Genomic DNA, 16,898 nt, shown 5'->3' with positions numbered 1-16,898 from the left:
CTGCTTTGAAATTGATTCTCCCAAAAAAGCTAGGTGCAGGAACACCTCTCTTTCCCGTCCTACCCTTGTGATCTATCAATTTGTGGCATTTGATTCCTTTGTCCTCTAAGTATCCTTGACACCTCACCTCACTACCTGCATTAGTTCTTCTTATAGCCCACATAGTCTTGTGTACTACCTCCTCTTCAACATATTGATTTGTTTTCAAGATTGGTGTGGTATTTTGTTTTCTCTTTCTTGGCTGATTTACATACTGGTATTCTGGACGATGTGAATCATTTGCATACACTGCTTCTGAGAAAGATTTTGACCGCTTCCTTCTCACAGTCTTCAAATCACCCATACAATCTTGACCTCCAATAGTTGCATCCACCTTGCTAGCCACCTCATTACTGAGATCAATGAACTTGCATGAGTTGCTCCCTATGTCCCCATAAGAGTGCCTTCGAGATAGCTTTTCCAAACTAGGTCCACAACCCAAGTGTAGTCCCTTTAGATATTCTATGTATCTTGCAGTTTGCAGCAAAGCACCCGTCATATCTATCTCACAAGCATTTTTTAGTGTGACATATTTCACTCTGTCATTCGATGCCAACCAACTTCCATGGACTGACTCTACAAGGTTGGCTCTAGGAACTAAAAACTGGTCAGATCCCTCCATGCCCTGTGCCACAACATAGATTAGTTTCCAATAATCAAAAAACAATAAAGTTGTGAATGAAATAACAATAGACCTACCTTGAGAATGTATTCTCCCCAATGAGCCACTCTTGCATGCCACCACACAATCCATGTTTCTAAAATGGAGATGTCCTTCTTATGTGCATGATGCTTGAACCACGAATGGAGGTTTTTCAACTCGATGTCTGTAGCTTCTTGAGATGGAGCATTCTTCCACTGTCTACACCTTAGCTTGAACTCCTCACGATCAAATGATGGAAGGAACTTAGCATGGTTTTCCAAGCTTTGCTCCCAATGGAATAAGCAAGATCGCTCTTTTTCTTTGAGCACCTTATTGGCATCACCATTGAATACCATTCTAATTGCACGCCAATTTGCTTGTGCCTCATCAGCCATAAACCCTTTAAATTGAGGCTTTGGGAATCCCTCCTTCTCCATGACTCTATTTAACATTTCCCAAAAAAGGATCTGGGCTTCTGTATCCTCAACCTTGAAATCCCCAATAGCAATAGTCTGTAGCTCTTGAACAAGGGTTGTAAACATGGCATGCCATTGTATTCCAATCATGCATACGTTTGACAAAATCAAAGCAAACCCAGCACGATCCTAACTCTCCACCTGGCCTCATCTTGTTCACTAGATCAACACCACTACCATGTCCCTTGGTAGACATCTTGAAAACATGACATCTTTCAAATGAAGAAAATTCAAGTTGTCCAGGGAACACCATGCTCTAAAAATAATCATATACACACTTTCTTTTCAGTTGTAAAAGAGCATCATAACCATCTGCAAAGGATCCACTTTCAATTTGGGCCTCCCTTTTCCAATGTGCGAGCCTACAGTTAAGAACATGTAGCATCAAAATCCCATTACTTATTTTTCATAAAAACTTGAGTACTTTTAATCACATTAAAAGGACAAGTATGCACATACCTTCTCTTGTCCAAAGTTGGAGTAATCTTCTCTAGTTATGATGTCAATTCAGCATCACTCATGGCTTTCGGATCATCTTGAATGACGGCATCCAATATTATTTTTTTTGCTAATGTTTTTTGCAAGGCTTTAGGTCTTCCCATCCCATCTCTTTGTATGAGCTTAGTCAACCTAGCCTTAACTTCCTTCACAGCACCTCTAGAACTTCCTTCACCAACGGGATGCAAATGATACCCTGAGTGTATAATACACCTCTTAAATTGTGTGTCACCCTTGGGGTGTGGGTAACATAAGAATAGCTTACATGGGCACTCTTGCTCGCAGAAAGGACGAGCACCACAATGCAAACACTTAAGAGTACTATTTTTGCCAACATATGATCTTTGAGGACACACTCGTGAAAGTCTCCCTTGCCAATGCTTCTCATTGGCCTCTTTGGTTCTCTCCAAGTAAGGACAAAATATGTTTTTGCATTGTAGATGCCCACCACATCTTCAAATTCTAACTAAACCATCAAATCCTGTCATATTACTTGTTATATCATCCGTCCAAACATGGCTGTCGTATTTGGTTTCTGTCCCCTCAGCATGGTTAGGGAGGTCCGAAGCGGGAAGCTCAAACAAAATATTGCCATCATACTTTACTGGAAGTGCATCAACTTCTTGTATTGTTGTTACAATGTCCATAGCTTTTTTGAGTGCACTTCTTGCAGGAAGGTTTTTCAAGAGAGGAACCAAACTCATGGTCTTATCGGATTGTTCATCTACTTGTTTTTTATCCGACACTTCCTTACTGATTTCTGTCAAAAGCTTTACACCTCTAACAATGAAGGTGGTTCCAAACTGTGTCAAGATGAAACAAGGACTCCTCACCTACAAAGGGAACCTCAAAGGACAAGTCGTCACACTTGGTAGTTGATGCAAAGAGATTGAGCTCGGTGAAAGTCCAAATGCTAAGTGAAGGTATTCCCTACTAATGCGTGCAACACCATTAGTTGTTGCAACTTGCAGTGTCTTCGACCTATTGTCATTGGACACAATTGCAAAATCCATGGAGCTTGTGGAACACAATCTCCCTTCCTTCAAGTGAAAGGAAAATTAGTCTTACCAGTTTTGAGATCTATTGCTAGCAAACGAGGCACAAGTGAGTAAGCATGTGAGCAACAGTAGTTCATGCACTTGTCTCCTTTCGAACTCTATACTGATTGACCAACTCTGCACTTGTAGTGCAAAAGCATAGAAAGAGGCCATCATTGTTCTTTGATACTAAATCAGCTAGATGATCAAACTCATAATATAACCACATTCATTGCCACCACCACATCCCAAGCGCCCACGTTCCAAGCACTCAAGTTGGCACTCTACTCATATAATCAATTCACAACATTCAGTCTGACTGCCCATGTTCCAAGCACTCAAGTTGGCACCCCACTTATCATTCATTGAAACTTTCTCTAGGATGGAGAGGATGGGGAGTCATAAAAGAGTCATGTTACTCAAGGTTGATTTTTCCAAGGCTAATGCACACGAAAAAGAACCACTACAAGTTAGTTTCGCTGGCGAAACTATATTAGCAGATGCAACTAGCTCAAAGAATGGATGGGAGGTGCTGACAGAAGCTTGGATGGAAGGTTTGTCAATTTCACTACACTAGCAAGTTTCAAGTTTATGGGAGCTATTGCTTATATCTCTTGCAGTTTCGGCGACAAAATTTAAGTAGTACGCTATGGGATGTATGCTATGTGTATTCTTATCAATTATGTTAATAGATTGTGTAGGCTAAGGCTAATGACTCTTTGCGATTGACAAGTACTAGATGCACCGAGTAGTATCCAATGCCCAAAGGAATAAGGGCCAAATTAGGACGCTCAATCATATAATATCTTAAAATCTCATGCCCAATGTTTTGAGCAATGAAAAATATCAAAATGTTAGTACTTTTCTTTAAACAATGGAAAACATCATCTTTAGGATACCTTTGCCGAAGAGGCCTTAAATGGGTGTATATCCCTAGTATAATTTTTACTCTAAAATTAATCATACCAAAGGATGGAATAGTTTCGAGAGAAAAATCATGGACATGATGCCACCATTAGATCTAATGAAATAATAGAGCTCAAGAAGGTTAATGGATTGAAGGTGGTAGGAAAAAGTAAAGACATCATAGTTTCACTGGCGAAACACTATTGGAGGCCATTTCATTTGGAGTTCACAACTATAGTTTCACTGGCGAATCTAAACGGGGCAGAAAAAAGGAAACTAAGCGAAGGAGGAAGGTCGAAGGGAAACGGAAGTGGAAGAAAGGAGGGTGGAGAGGGAGAGGGAGAAGAAGAGGCTCGCTGGCGAAACTAGTTTCGCTGGCGAAACTAGTGAACACTAGTTTCACCGGCGAAACTAGTGAATCACTAGTTTCGCCGGTGAAGCCAGCGAAACTAGTGAAGGCGTAGGCGTGGGCGTAGGCGTAGGCGTGGGCACAACCGGAGTCGTCTTCACTAGTTTCGCCAGCAAAACTAGTGTTCACTAGGCGAAACTAGTGTTCACTAGTTTTGCCATTGAAACTAGTGCCAACGAAACTAGTCTTCTCTGCCTCTTTCTCTGGCTCTGCCTCCCCTTCTCTTTCTCTGCTCCGGTTTCGCCTACGCCCATGCCTATGCCTTCACTAGTTTTGCTGGCGAAACTAGTGAACACGTAGGCGTGGGCGTAGGCAGAACTGGAGTCTACACCCACGCCTACGCCTAGTTCTTTTTTCGCCTACGCTTCTTGTGAGTGTTATCTCACGCCTTCACTAGTTTCGCTGGCGAAACTAGTGAACCGAAACTAGTGAACACTAGTTTCACTGGCGAAACTAGTGTTCACTAGTTTCGCCAGTGCCCACGCCCACGCTTCTTGCATGCTTCTTTTTTCGCCAAGCTTCTTGCATGCTCTTTTTTCGCTTGCATGCTCTTTTTTCGCTTCTCCACTCACCTAGTTCGCTCTCACTATCTGTTTCCTCTACCGTAGCCTCGGCTTCCTTACGCTTGCAAGACATCTTTGCCTTCACTTCACTGGCTCCTACCTTGTGGCTAGTTCGCAGGTTACCTTGCTGCCATGCAAAGCTTCCTTCATGTCTTCAAGCTTCTTACGTGGACAGTTCGTGCCTACTCATTGTCTGGCTCCCTCTTGCCTTTCGGGAAGTTGCAAGTACACCAAACTGCTTCTTGTCGCTCCTACTTTTCGGCATTTCGAGGGTATTTCCTGCCTTCATGGTTCACAGCTCCTTGACGTTCTTCTTCTTAGTATGGTTCGGCTCCTTAAGATTGTTTTCTCTTAACTTCTTTGCTCGCTACCTTCATGGTGTCTTGGCATATTTAGTAGCGACGGATTTGTTCCTAAGCTCCCTTTCAACCTTCTCTGCCCCACTTCTTTGTGCCTTTGACTGATTCACCATCAGGATTCTTCGGTTGCTCTCATCCACTTCTCCGTCTTCAGTATCACTCCTCCACTTCTCCTTCTTCGCCCATGCCCATGCCCACGCCTACGCCCATGCCTCCTTCTCGACCCTCCTTCTCCGCCTACTTCTCCTTCTCCTTCTCGACCCTCCTTCTCCTTCTCCTTCTCGACCCTCCTTCTCAACCGTCCGCCCTCCTTCTCGACCCTCCGCCCCATCACCACCGCCCTCCTTCTCGACCCTCTGCCCCATCTGTAAGTGCTCTCTATCTTGTCTCCTCTGTGAGTGCTCTATATCTCTCACACTTCGTAAGTTTTGTTTTCTTCGTCTTCCTTCTTCGAGCTTCTGCTCCTCCTCGGTCAGCAGTTTCCTCATTGATTTCCCATCAATTTCCTCCCATCTCGCTCCCCTTCTCTCCACAGTTCGGTGTGTCTTCCCCCTGCTTTCGGACACCACCCCATCCACATGAATATCTTATTCGTCTTACACAGCATCATCCCGCTTGAGAAAGAGAGACAGATTCGGTGATAGGCTGACGTTTATGCATTTGGGGTGGTGCTGTTGGAGCTCATGACAGGAAAGCGGCCAGTTCAGTCCTTTGGAGAAGAAAATCTTGTCTCATGGGTAAAGCTTCTCTCATCCTCAAGATCTTTGGAGCTCGCTGATCTCCTGCTCATGGATAGGGATTACTAGGGAACTTCAAGCTTCATCATTGATACGACTCTCCATCTGTGAGACGAGTAAAGGGACTTATCGTTCACCTTTCATTAAGAGGTCGGCAGAAAGTTCTCTTACTCTATGACGAAGAACCACTTACCTATTTATAGTAAGAACAAGTGGCCTCTCGCCTTCATTTCCATTCCTGAGCTGTTGATGGACAAGAGTAAAGAAACCTTACGCTGTAATTGTTTAGAGATTTGCATAAGTTTTCCCTTTCTCTACGTAAGTGACAGATTGCTCACGGGCTTGTTCGCAAGGATTAAAGGGAACTAAAGGAGACTCCAGCTTTAGGATGTGCGCATAATTTTGTGCTATCTCTGATATGTTCTGCAGATTTTGTCTTGTTTGCTCTTCATAATCTCGCTCTTTGCGCAGCGTAAATCTTGAATACTGAGGCACTTCATTGGTTTCAAATCTTTAGGCGAAGGATCCTAACCTGAAGGGCTTGTATACCCCCTCACGAATGCAAAGAATTCTCTGCATAGCCGCCCTCTGTGTTCATCCGATTGACACTATCCGGCCCTCTAGCAGCAAGGCAATTCCTTAATTACTCTTGACTTGGCATTTTTGACTCATGGCTCATTGGATTGCTACTGGCTTCTATCTCCAGGGTCCTGCTAAGGTATGTTGTGTATGAGACACAAGATTCAGAGACATTGCATGAGTCACATCACTACAGGTCTTATGGAGAAAGAGCAAGATAAGAGTCTGAACCAGTTATTGTGCGAGGCTTATGCCAGCTCCACTGTCTCTTCAAATGGATGATAAAGAACTTTCAGAGGATTTGGAGTCCATTTGATGTAAGATGAGCGATGGCGGCACTTTGATTTGGAGAGGGAGAGAGTGCTAGAAGCACTGCCCATTTGCGCTGGGCACAAATGTCTCCTGGCAAAGCAAACGAGTGTTGGAAGGACCAAATGCCATATATGGATAGTTTGGCGAAGGGAGGACGGGGCCATTTGCGCAGAGCGCAAACAGCTCAGCCCAGAGCCAAACGGAGCCCAGACTTGGGACAGGCTAGCCAGCATCATGCGAACATATGCATCTCTGGCCTTCGAATAAGCATCACGAGAGAAAGGGCAACAATACAAAATTTGGGAATCAGTCTGAATTTCCATGCTTTCTTCTGTTCAGCAGAATTTCTCCCGTGCCTTCACTCTGTCATTTTTCAGATGGTTACACTCTGTCATTTTTCATTTAATCATTTCAAAGATGGTTTCACTATGTCATTTATTTGTTTTTCTTCTTGTGCAGGTGAGCTTATTGAAAGTTGTGCAACAAATGCCTCCAGTAAGTTTGGTTTCTTTTTCTTTTTCTAGTTGCATTTCACCTTTGCATTTTTGCAAATCTTGTAATTGAGTTCTTCAAACGTGTAGAGAAAGAAACGTGATGTGTCTAGTCCTATCACAAGGAAAGGTGGCAAAAGGAAGAAGCAAGAGTCAGAGGTCAAGAATGAACTGAAGGAGCTTGAGCAAGTTGACATTGAAAATGATATTGAGGATCCTGAGGACAACAAGGATAAAACTATAGATGATCCATCCAACAAAGTAGGAGTTAAAGATGATGTGGAGGATATCATTCCAGAGTGTGTTGAGAGACCTTCAGGTGCAGATATTTTAGAGCTTCTTACAGTAACTAAAGAAATTCCACCTCCTCGAATTCCCTTGTGTCGTTGTCTCATAAACCCAGTTGTGCATCAAATTAGGAATGATTTGACCATTTTGAAAAGAGCATTTGAAATAGAGGGATACATTCCGACAAAAGGATCTTTTATTCTATCTATCAAAATGCCTGATGGGTCTTCCAAGGATGTTGATGATGTCACAAGAGAACATTGGGACAAGAATTGGAGCTTAGTTAATGATGAGTTTGAATCAAAGATAATTGGCACACCATGGAGCTTTCTATCAAACAAAATGTTCTTCGTGTGGGAAGGAAATCATCGTACGGCATCTTGGATGGAAAGCATAGAAGAGCTTTACACAAATATCAAGTCTAGACACATTAGAGTGCAAGCTCAAATTATTGAACCGGAAGCAAAGGATGAGCTTAAGCTTGTTGCTGCTCTGCAAAGATTTAACTTGTAAGCCTTGTTGTTTATGTTTACTATATTGAGATGGTAAGTGCTTGTAAATGAAACCAATTTTGATCCATTTAAGTCAATGGTTGCAGGCTTAATGAAGATGCAATTGTTGTTACTAATCTCAAGGATTATTTGTACCACACAAGCACACTCGTATCCTGTGATGCTCAATATTTTACTCAGGATTTTAGTGAGGAGGAGAAAAAAGCTATTGAGTTGGCAAGACAGAAAGAGGTTGGAAGTGGACGAAGGGTGTCATATCCCCTCGCCCAAACTATTCTTGGGAGGATGGTATTTGCTGTAAGTATTAGTTCTTTAGTTTATATATTTTCTTTTTCTGTGACTTTGCTTTGTGTTCCAATAACATTATGATGAGATTATCTGTTTATGTTGAAAGGGGAAATGGAAATCAGATTTTGAGGCTCAATGCAAGAAATTGCATTCTTCCATGCCAAAGGATGAGAGAGAGTCCAAGATTCATGAGATTAAAAAGACTGTGGGAGCAACATATCGAAGAAAAATTACACAGGTAAGTTTTCAATTTACCAAATTTTGTATTTATAGATCACAAATTTGAATTTGTAGTCCACAAAATTCTACATTTTATATCTCAGATATTTGAATTTATAGTTTGCAAATTTGAATTTATAGTTTTCAAATTCTAATTTTACAACTCATAAACCTTAATATATGGTTTGTTGTGTGTATCAAAGTCTCTTCTAAAACTTTACTATTTGGCAGATGCTTTCAATAGTCAATCCTTCCCATGGCAAGGAGTGGTTTAATATCCTTTGGAATTTACCATTTGAGGATACATCAATGAAGATCACTTTGGAGAAGCTTTACCAAGTATCAATTGCAACCTGTTCCAAGGCAAAGCAACTATCTATTCTTTCTCTTCTTGGTGCAGATGACAATCTAAAGGAGAGTTATGGGATGCCTATGACTGACCATGGTTTCATACCTTGGCTTGCAAAAGAAGTATGGATGGACCATGTGTTGGCAGATGCTGGGCGATTGCTTGACCAAGTGATGAAATCATCAAGCATTGAGGGTGCAGCTACACTTCCAGACAGTCCTTCTATTCTAGAATACTTTGATGGCATTATAGTGAGACACAGGCCTTTTTTGTTTGAGCCTTTTGCTTCATTGATGACAGTTGCTGTTGTTCCATCCAAGCAAGTTGATCTTACAAATGCCAGCAGACGATTGGTTTATAGGTGCGTTTTGGCTTTCATTTTCAATGGAAAGATATCTTTGTAATACCTTGCATTCTCTTATATTATCCTAAAAATCATTTAGGTATCTCCATTATCTGGCTGCAAATAAGAGTCTTAAGGTGGTACCATCCATTTGCAAGGCTTGGACTATGCTTGCACCTGCTACTTATTGCATGTACACCTCTCATATTTTTAGAGAGAATAAGCATAAGGATTGTCATATATTGCTTACGGAGTGGGAAAGGAAGCACTGCCCTTGGTGGATTGAGATGAAGGCTGGAACATGTATCGAGGAAGAGAAGGAAACTTATGATCGCCATTTAAAAGGTGAGTGCAAGTCAAACTCGGGTTCGTCGGGCAACATGGATGAGGCACAAAAGAAGAGGCTTGAAGAGGAGCAAAAAGCAATAGTAGAAAAGCAAAAGGCAAGTCATGTGACTCCAAATAACAAACGAGGTGGAAGACCTAAACCAACGGGCACTTCTAACACAGGTCTATTTTCTTATAACTCTTTCTTTCATGTTTCAAAGTGATTAGAAGCTTCCTACAAATTTAATTTAGGATTCTTTGTTATTGTAGACAATGATCCACGAAAGGAGGAGTCTCTTCTTAGCAAGAAAGTGTGTAATACGGATATGGTTTATGTTCCTTTGTCCACTTTCTCATCATTTGCAACTCGTATCTCACAAGAAAACTACAAAGTTTGGGAGTATGATTATGTATCACGTGGAAAAGAAGTTAAGCAATACAAGTACGATGGGGCTTTTCAAATCATAAGAAATTTTTACCATGAACTTGGTGGCATGAAGAAGTCACGCAATGGAAAAAATGCTGCATGGAGTGTGGATTTTTGCTTGATTGACCTTCCTACAGGATCTATAGTGAGTGGAATCAAGGGTGGAATCCCTGGATGGAACATTCTAAATGAGGAGCATATCTCATGCTCACTTGCTATTGCTTCATCTGTGATGGATGATTATGGATGGACATTGGTGATGTGTTCACCTGTATCCACTTCATTCGTTGAGCGTTTGGCAAGACAAATGAGACTAGAGGTTTCTTGTAGGTGAGCAATATATCACAGTTGATAATGTCTATTTATGTGAATTGCATTCAGCTATTGGTATCTTATAGTTAGTACATGTAGATGGATCGTGGAGACGGGAGATTGCATTGATGTTGCGGATAATGTTGGCTTTGGTGTCAAGGTATGTCATTTGGCTATTTACATGATTGTCATGTTCTTGTTTGTTCATATTTTAGCATTCTCCATCAACTTTTTCAATCTATGTTTTATGTAGATTACTGCCTTTCAAATCCTATTGTTCTCTAGGATTGGCAAGAAGGCACATCACTATCTTGATAGGGCAAATAAAGTTTCCCAATCCCTTAAGATGTGCATGGACAATTATTTCATCACTCATTACTTGCCTTCAAGTGTACGGTGCATAAAAGAGGGAAAGGGGGGACAGTGGCATGGTGGGTTGGAGAAGAGTAGCTCCATGATGTTGATGTTCATGGAGTTGTTGTGTCCGATTGGAGGCTCTGTGCTTGAGCTTGGTGCAGGTACAGCACCTGGGATGAAAGCAGCAATTCACTCAGGACGTCCATGCATGGCAGTGGACAATGACAAAGAGATTTGCACAGGATACTTAGAAGGCATGCTTAGAGACAACTTCACAGAGGCAGGGCCTTCAAGTGTGAATCAAGCAGTCCTCATGATAGATGATGAGGAGACAGACTATGACTTTGATGCACCTCTTGATTAGTGAGTAATTTATTTGATCTATGTGTATAATTTAAGCATGGTTAGATACTGACTAATTGAGCTTAGTGTTCTACCTTGCTATGCAGAAGATGTGGCTACCCAAATGGCAGGAGATAGCACATTTGATTATGAGTTGGTGGAGAGGCATCATGGACATCTAGACTACATAGATGACTTGGCTGATGAGGTCTAGAGAGCATGTCCTAGCTTTTTATGGATTGATGCAAAACTTAATTTCTCATGTTTTCATTATCATCTCATGTAGACCTGGTTTCTTATGGATGGATAGCCATTACCTTCTTATGCAAACCTTAACTTCTTATGGATTGATAGATTATGGCTTCTGAATCATGTGATTTTAATGTTCTTTGACCTAATAATATGAACATGTCATAGTTGTTTTGGAAATGTATGGCAAGTTGTAATTTTTAGGTTTGAATTTTTAGGTGAATTCATAGTTTACATCTTTGATTGTTAAAATATATATCCGTCCCTCTATTGAGTTTCGAAAGACTAAAAACAAATAATTGTTGGCAATCTCACAAGCTTGAGGGGAGGTATTAATAAGCATATCTACTTAAAAGTGAACAATGCCACTAGTCCTAATTTTGTTGGCATGTTGAGGCTTATAGAAAATACAATGAATGTGCAAATATAATACACACAATTGCATCATGAGAGCATTCAAACCAAGGGTATATGTCTTTGGCTCTTTGTACCTTGGTACATGCATGCAGCTAATATGAGAGCTGTCGATTGAGGTTTTTAAAAAAAGATATTCCATAAAAAAACATTCATTCAAGTATAACTCCATTGAGTGTTGCTCGGATAATCCGCTCAAGGGTTTCCGCTCATAATATGTACGCACCCCTCCATAAGTAAAGCACATAACTCCTCAAATGACAATGGTTGGGGTCTCACCTAAGTGTTAAGCGCTGTTACCAGTCCATTAAACCTTGGTGGACATATTCGGAGACACCGCCGAGCTAGCTCTTCGCTAGTCTTTTGTATCCCAGCACTAGCCATCTGGTCACACAGATTTTTGATTCGGGTTATGAACACCTCCGCTGTCTCTCCTTCATTAAACTTCTCAGCTGCGAGCTGATTCTCCAAGTTCTGGATCCTTATCTGATTTCGTGTCTCATATTGACTCTTCAATATGTTCCAGGACACAATTGCCTTAGATGAATGTTGAATCAAGGTCAAAACACTATCAGTAGTACTTGTAACCAAGGCACACAGAGCATCTATGTTCCTGCATTTCCAAGCTCATAGAAGGTCGGCATTAGAAGGTATCATACTTCTTGGATTTGCTACGTCGGGGGTTCCTTGTAGTTCTGGGTCAGTCCCCAGTACTGTCTCTAGAAGCTCATATGAATCCAGAATAGCAGTAATTTCCACAAAGTGTAGTTCATACCATCTAGCTTGCCTTCAGTGAAGGCTGGTGGGCGAATCCTCAACACCTTTATTGTTGGTGTAGCAGCAGTTGCTGAACTCAAGCCACTTCCTATTAAGCCGCTTCCTGTTGCCATCACTTCGTATGCTGTTGAAGCCCTCGCCTCTCTTCTATTCTTCGATCCTCAAAGCCGCCTGGGCTCTGATACCATGTTAAATTACACGGATAGCGGAACAGAAACTGAATAAAGAATAGAGAGTACACAGCAAACTGCTGACAAACAAAATTTTCCTTCAACATTGATGTAGTACAGATGATGGCTCCATCCACCGTGCACTCCCATAGTGGAGCTTAGATGGCAATCTAGACAGATACTAGGTGAAGAGCTACTAGCTGGAAGATTTGATCTGATCTGAACTGATCTGATACAATGGACTGGGAAGGTCGCCTCTTTATAGCTATGAGGGCGGTACTCAGATCAACATAGTCGGTGGAGTCGACCAGTCGACCTAGTCAGTGGAGCTGGTCCCGACCAGTCAACCTAGTCGATGGAACTGACTAGTTGTCCATGGAATATTCAAGGGCTCCCACACGATCACCTTTCTACCATCAACGGTCTCATTGTTGATAAACCTCATCTAACATGCAAGTCAGGATCCATCCAATATCCCAGGCTCACACATGGCTTCTCCTCATATGGGGGCCTTACAATTTGAGCACCTTGGACCACTGGTGGTTACCAGGAGGGTGGGGCATTGAGCATATCTAAATCCATTAGTCATCTTAGGGAAAGAGAGACAAAGAGAGATAGGGAGAGACTTAGTGAGAGATTTGCTTCTCTAGCAACAAGCTCCCTGCAACGAGTCTAACGACTCTAGCAACCTATCGAGCAACTATCTCTCCTAACAACAGACCTACTACACACCCCGTGACCTCCTACATACAGATCTACTACACCGTGGCTGCATCAACCTAAAGCTCCCTACCTCCCGGCTCCCGACTACATCTACAACTGGCTACAACGGCTTGCTACGGAGCTGACGACACACAAGGCAAGCAAGCCTCCATGGTCGTCTAGCCAGTAGCAAGTAGTGACCTCTTTAGCCCTTCCCAATCTTCAACTGCAACTTCGATCAATAGTAGGAAATAGGCATACTGTCTGTAGCCCGCTTCACAAGTGCCTAGCTAGCAGCATCGATAGCATCAATGAACTACCGACCTATATGCAACGTCAAGCCTAAGGCTCTTCCAACAACAATGCACAGGCCTTATACACCACCTACAACATAGGCATCTCGAGCTCCAGCTCTGCCATCATCCACCGAGCCACTTCTCCAGCGCCTCCTTCATACATATGGCACCCCTATCAAAATGATCTTTACACACCAAGAGATAACCAGCGCAGACTCAGCTCCAACAAGGTCCAATGAGCCTACATGAAAGCCGCAGCGAAGCACCTGAGTAGCCAGTTCTCTACAACTCCAACGGGCTCGACACAGCTCCAATGGTCTCCTTGCTACTGCAATCAACGACCCGCCTGAGCACAGTCAGTTCTCTACACCGTGCTCTAGCTACAACGAACGCCCAAGCGTGGAGGATCTCTTGCTACAGTAGCTTCATCAACGGCCTCCACGCTGAGCACATGGAGTTCCCAGCTCCATGGGCTTCAGCGACGACACGAGCATCAGTAGCTACTCAGACATTGCGCACACAATGGCTCCACGACCAACCATAGTAACGCTCTAGCCTCCTTCTTCCATTACAGAACTCTCCAGTTGACGTATGCTCCAACAGCCTCGCCCTCATGACAGGAAGCTCATGGAATCAACATCTCCATCAACGGAATCCGTGAAGATTTCGAAGAATCGTGAAGATTCTGACCTTATCCCATCCACATCCTAACCACACAGATGTGTGGTCAAGCAACGGACATGTGGCCATATGTTGACCCCACCTATAAATAAGGGTTTAAGTCCCACACCCTAGGCCAAGTTAACCCAGGTACGGTCAGGTGAGGATAGGGTTGGTCAAGTTAACCCAGGGTCAGTTCAACCCTTGGTTGGATCACCATAGTAAGGTGTGGTCAAGATTCTAACATGTGGCAGCCGACTAGCCACCTCACCTACCACCTCAGCATTGCCACATGGCAGTCCCTTGGCCGTCACAGTTATCCCTTCACAGGCATGATCTTCCCACAGCATGTGACCCACAACTACCACCTCATCACTGCTCCACAAACACACGTCTTGCTAAGCACAATGCCACATCATCATTGCATGTGACTCACAGTGCCACATCATCACTGTGCATTTGCATTTTCACTCTTTTTTGCCCCTCCACTTAGATCAAGCCATATCTCTTGATCCAGGAGGAATTTCAGGGTGCTACAAAAAGGTGAAACGATCAATTTTTTGTGCTCTACACGCTCGTCACATCATGCACAAATTTTGGCGCAAGTATCACTCACTTTTGGGCCTCACTGATCGACAAATCCACTTCCTACACACCCATCAGCCTCTACATCGACGCATCTAACCCAGCACATAAAAAGAACCAAAGAAAAGAAATTATTTGCTATTCTTTCATGGATCGATGGTTGGTATAGATCTAGATCAGAGTAGAATAGATTGCCATAGAGGGGACGCTTTGAATTTCGCCAAGTTGCCAATCTAAGCCATGCCCAAAATTCCCGACTAGTTCCTACTCGGAGTTATTCCCTTCGCTCGCTCACGGTTTCAAATCATCACATTACCTGAAAACCTGACATTCATCAGTTCAATGAGCAGACTTCAAAGTGTTTAGAGGAATTGCTGATTGATCAGTGGGCAGATAGCACATGATTTGATTTCACACACACATGCCATCATTGTAAAGCGTACTTGGCTATTTCACGACATTGTGCACATCATTTTAGCCTTGTAAAGCCTCTTGGCTATTCCCGGCATCATTTGCCACAAGCCCTGTAATTCAGATCGGATTATATATTGCAGTTCTACCTTCACCGATAGTTCATATTTCACTTGCCACAGTCAGTGTTTTGCAATTGATTCAGATAGTGATTTTCACGACACTTTGAGTACATTTCTTGCACCATGTCTACGACTAGCAACCTCAATCTGGATGCATATGCTAAGCTAGACAACTCCAATTATGGCACATGAAAATACCGAATGGAGACCATTCTTGTACTTCATGACAAATGGGAGTATGTCGATGGATCTACACCTAGACCATTGGATGATCCCGCCAGCAGTAGCTCTACTCCACTTGTTGTCCCACAACACTAGTAGCAACGAGATCTAGAGTGGGATCTCTAGCAACACAAATAGTTTTCGCACCTGTAACAGATCTTGCCATTGCTCGAGCACTGGCAGAATGGGATAAGAAAGATAAGTACGCATATCACATGATCAAGCAAAATGTGCAAGATGTCATGCGCTAGAACAGCTCAACACCATCAAGACATCAAAAGAAGCATGGGATATGTTCGTAGCTCTCTATGAGTCCAAGAAAACTTCCAGGATTCTCACATTGAGAAATCAAATCAACCAAAGTTTCCACAACAACAACGAAACCGATCATGCTTACATACTCCGGATCGAAGACTACAACAATCAACTTGCAGCAGCATGAGAGACTATGAATCTAGCAGAAATAATTCAAGTCATCTTGAATGGACTAGGAGAGGGATACGAGAGTCTAGTTGAGAGTATTGCCATCTAATGTGGCAAATACCGACACTAGAAGAACTTCTGTCAATCTTACTTGGTGAAGAACTCAGGTATCAGGCCATTCATGCATGCAAAGATCATTCTGATGATCAGGGATTCACAACTTCAGATAGAGGCAGAGGTAGAGGCAGAGGTAGATCATTCAAGAGAAGTGGTCATCATCAGCAACAAAGTCATCAGCAAAGTCATCCTCAGCAACATCAGCATCAGCATCATCCTCAGCAACATCAACATCAGCAAAGAGGAAATCATTCCAATCAAGAAAGATTCCAAGGACGAGAAAATGCATCCACCAACATGTCAAACATCCAGTGAAGAACTCAGGACTCAGGCGATTCATGCATGCAAAGGTCATTCTAATGATCAGGCATTCACAACTTCAGATAGAGGCAGAGGCAGAGGTAGATCATTCCAGAGAAGTGGTCATCATCAGCAATAAAGTCATCAACAAAGTCATCCTCATCAGCATCATCCTCAATAACATCAACATCAACAAAGAGGAAATCATTCCAATCGAGAAAGATTCCAAGGACGAGGAAATGCATCCACCAACATATCAAACATCCAGTGTAAATACTGTCATAAGTTTGGGCACTATGAAAGAGATTGCCGTAAGAAGCAGTACAACCAAGGCGGTCAATCCATCAATAATCAAGGGAATTTCCATGGAAGAGGAAATCATCATGGTGGACATTCTAGTCATAGCCATTTTGCAAATGAACATGGGGATATGTTTCTTACAAACGAGGAAATGCAAAAAACTGACACAGTGTATCTAGACACTGATTGCAATCCAAAAGAGGATTTTAGCTCTATCAAGTCAGCCAAGCAGATCAAGATCCTTAGTACATCAACATTGGTGCATCATCTCACATGACATATCATCAGGAATGGTTCACAGAGTTGAAACCATTAGAAGGTTAGAAAATTTTCATCT

General features: G+C 42.5%; 1 protein-coding gene across 1 annotated transcript; it reads left to right on the top strand.

The window, feature by feature from the left end:
* Positions 1 to 6,337: 6,337 nt before the first annotated feature.
* Positions 6,338 to 15,070, top strand: LOC147898754 (uncharacterized). Its single transcript, XM_087379226.1, has 4 exons — positions 6,338 to 6,385; positions 8,244 to 8,375; positions 8,588 to 8,956; positions 15,017 to 15,070. The coding sequence occupies exons 1-4, from the start codon at positions 6,338 to 6,340 to the stop codon at positions 15,068 to 15,070; spliced, it is 603 nt and encodes a 200-aa protein (XP_087235352.1).
* Positions 15,071 to 16,898: the final 1,828 nt, after the last annotated feature.

Source organism: Dipteris shenzhenensis, chromosome 9, assembly GCF_047967505.1.
Source record: "Dipteris shenzhenensis isolate YYH24624 ecotype China chromosome 9, Dip_SZ_1.0, whole genome shotgun sequence".
Taxonomy (NCBI): domain Eukaryota; kingdom Viridiplantae; phylum Streptophyta; class Polypodiopsida; order Gleicheniales; family Dipteridaceae; genus Dipteris; species Dipteris shenzhenensis.
The sequence above is the reverse complement of the archived record's forward strand: the minus strand, read 5'-3'. Positions and strand labels throughout refer to the sequence as shown.

Coding starts and splice junctions, on each gene's coding strand:
- LOC147898754 (XM_087379226.1), top strand. CDS start 6,338: ATGGCTCATTGGATTGCTACTGGCTTCTATCTCCAGGGTCCTGCTAAG. Junction 8,376..8,587: donor ATCGAAGAAAAATTACACAG/GTAAGTTTTCAA, acceptor ACTATTTGGCAG/ATGCTTTCAATAGTCAATCC. Junction 8,957..15,016: donor AATACTTTGATGGCATTATA/GTGAGACACAGG, acceptor TTCAATGAGCAG/ACTTCAAAGTGTTTAGAGGA.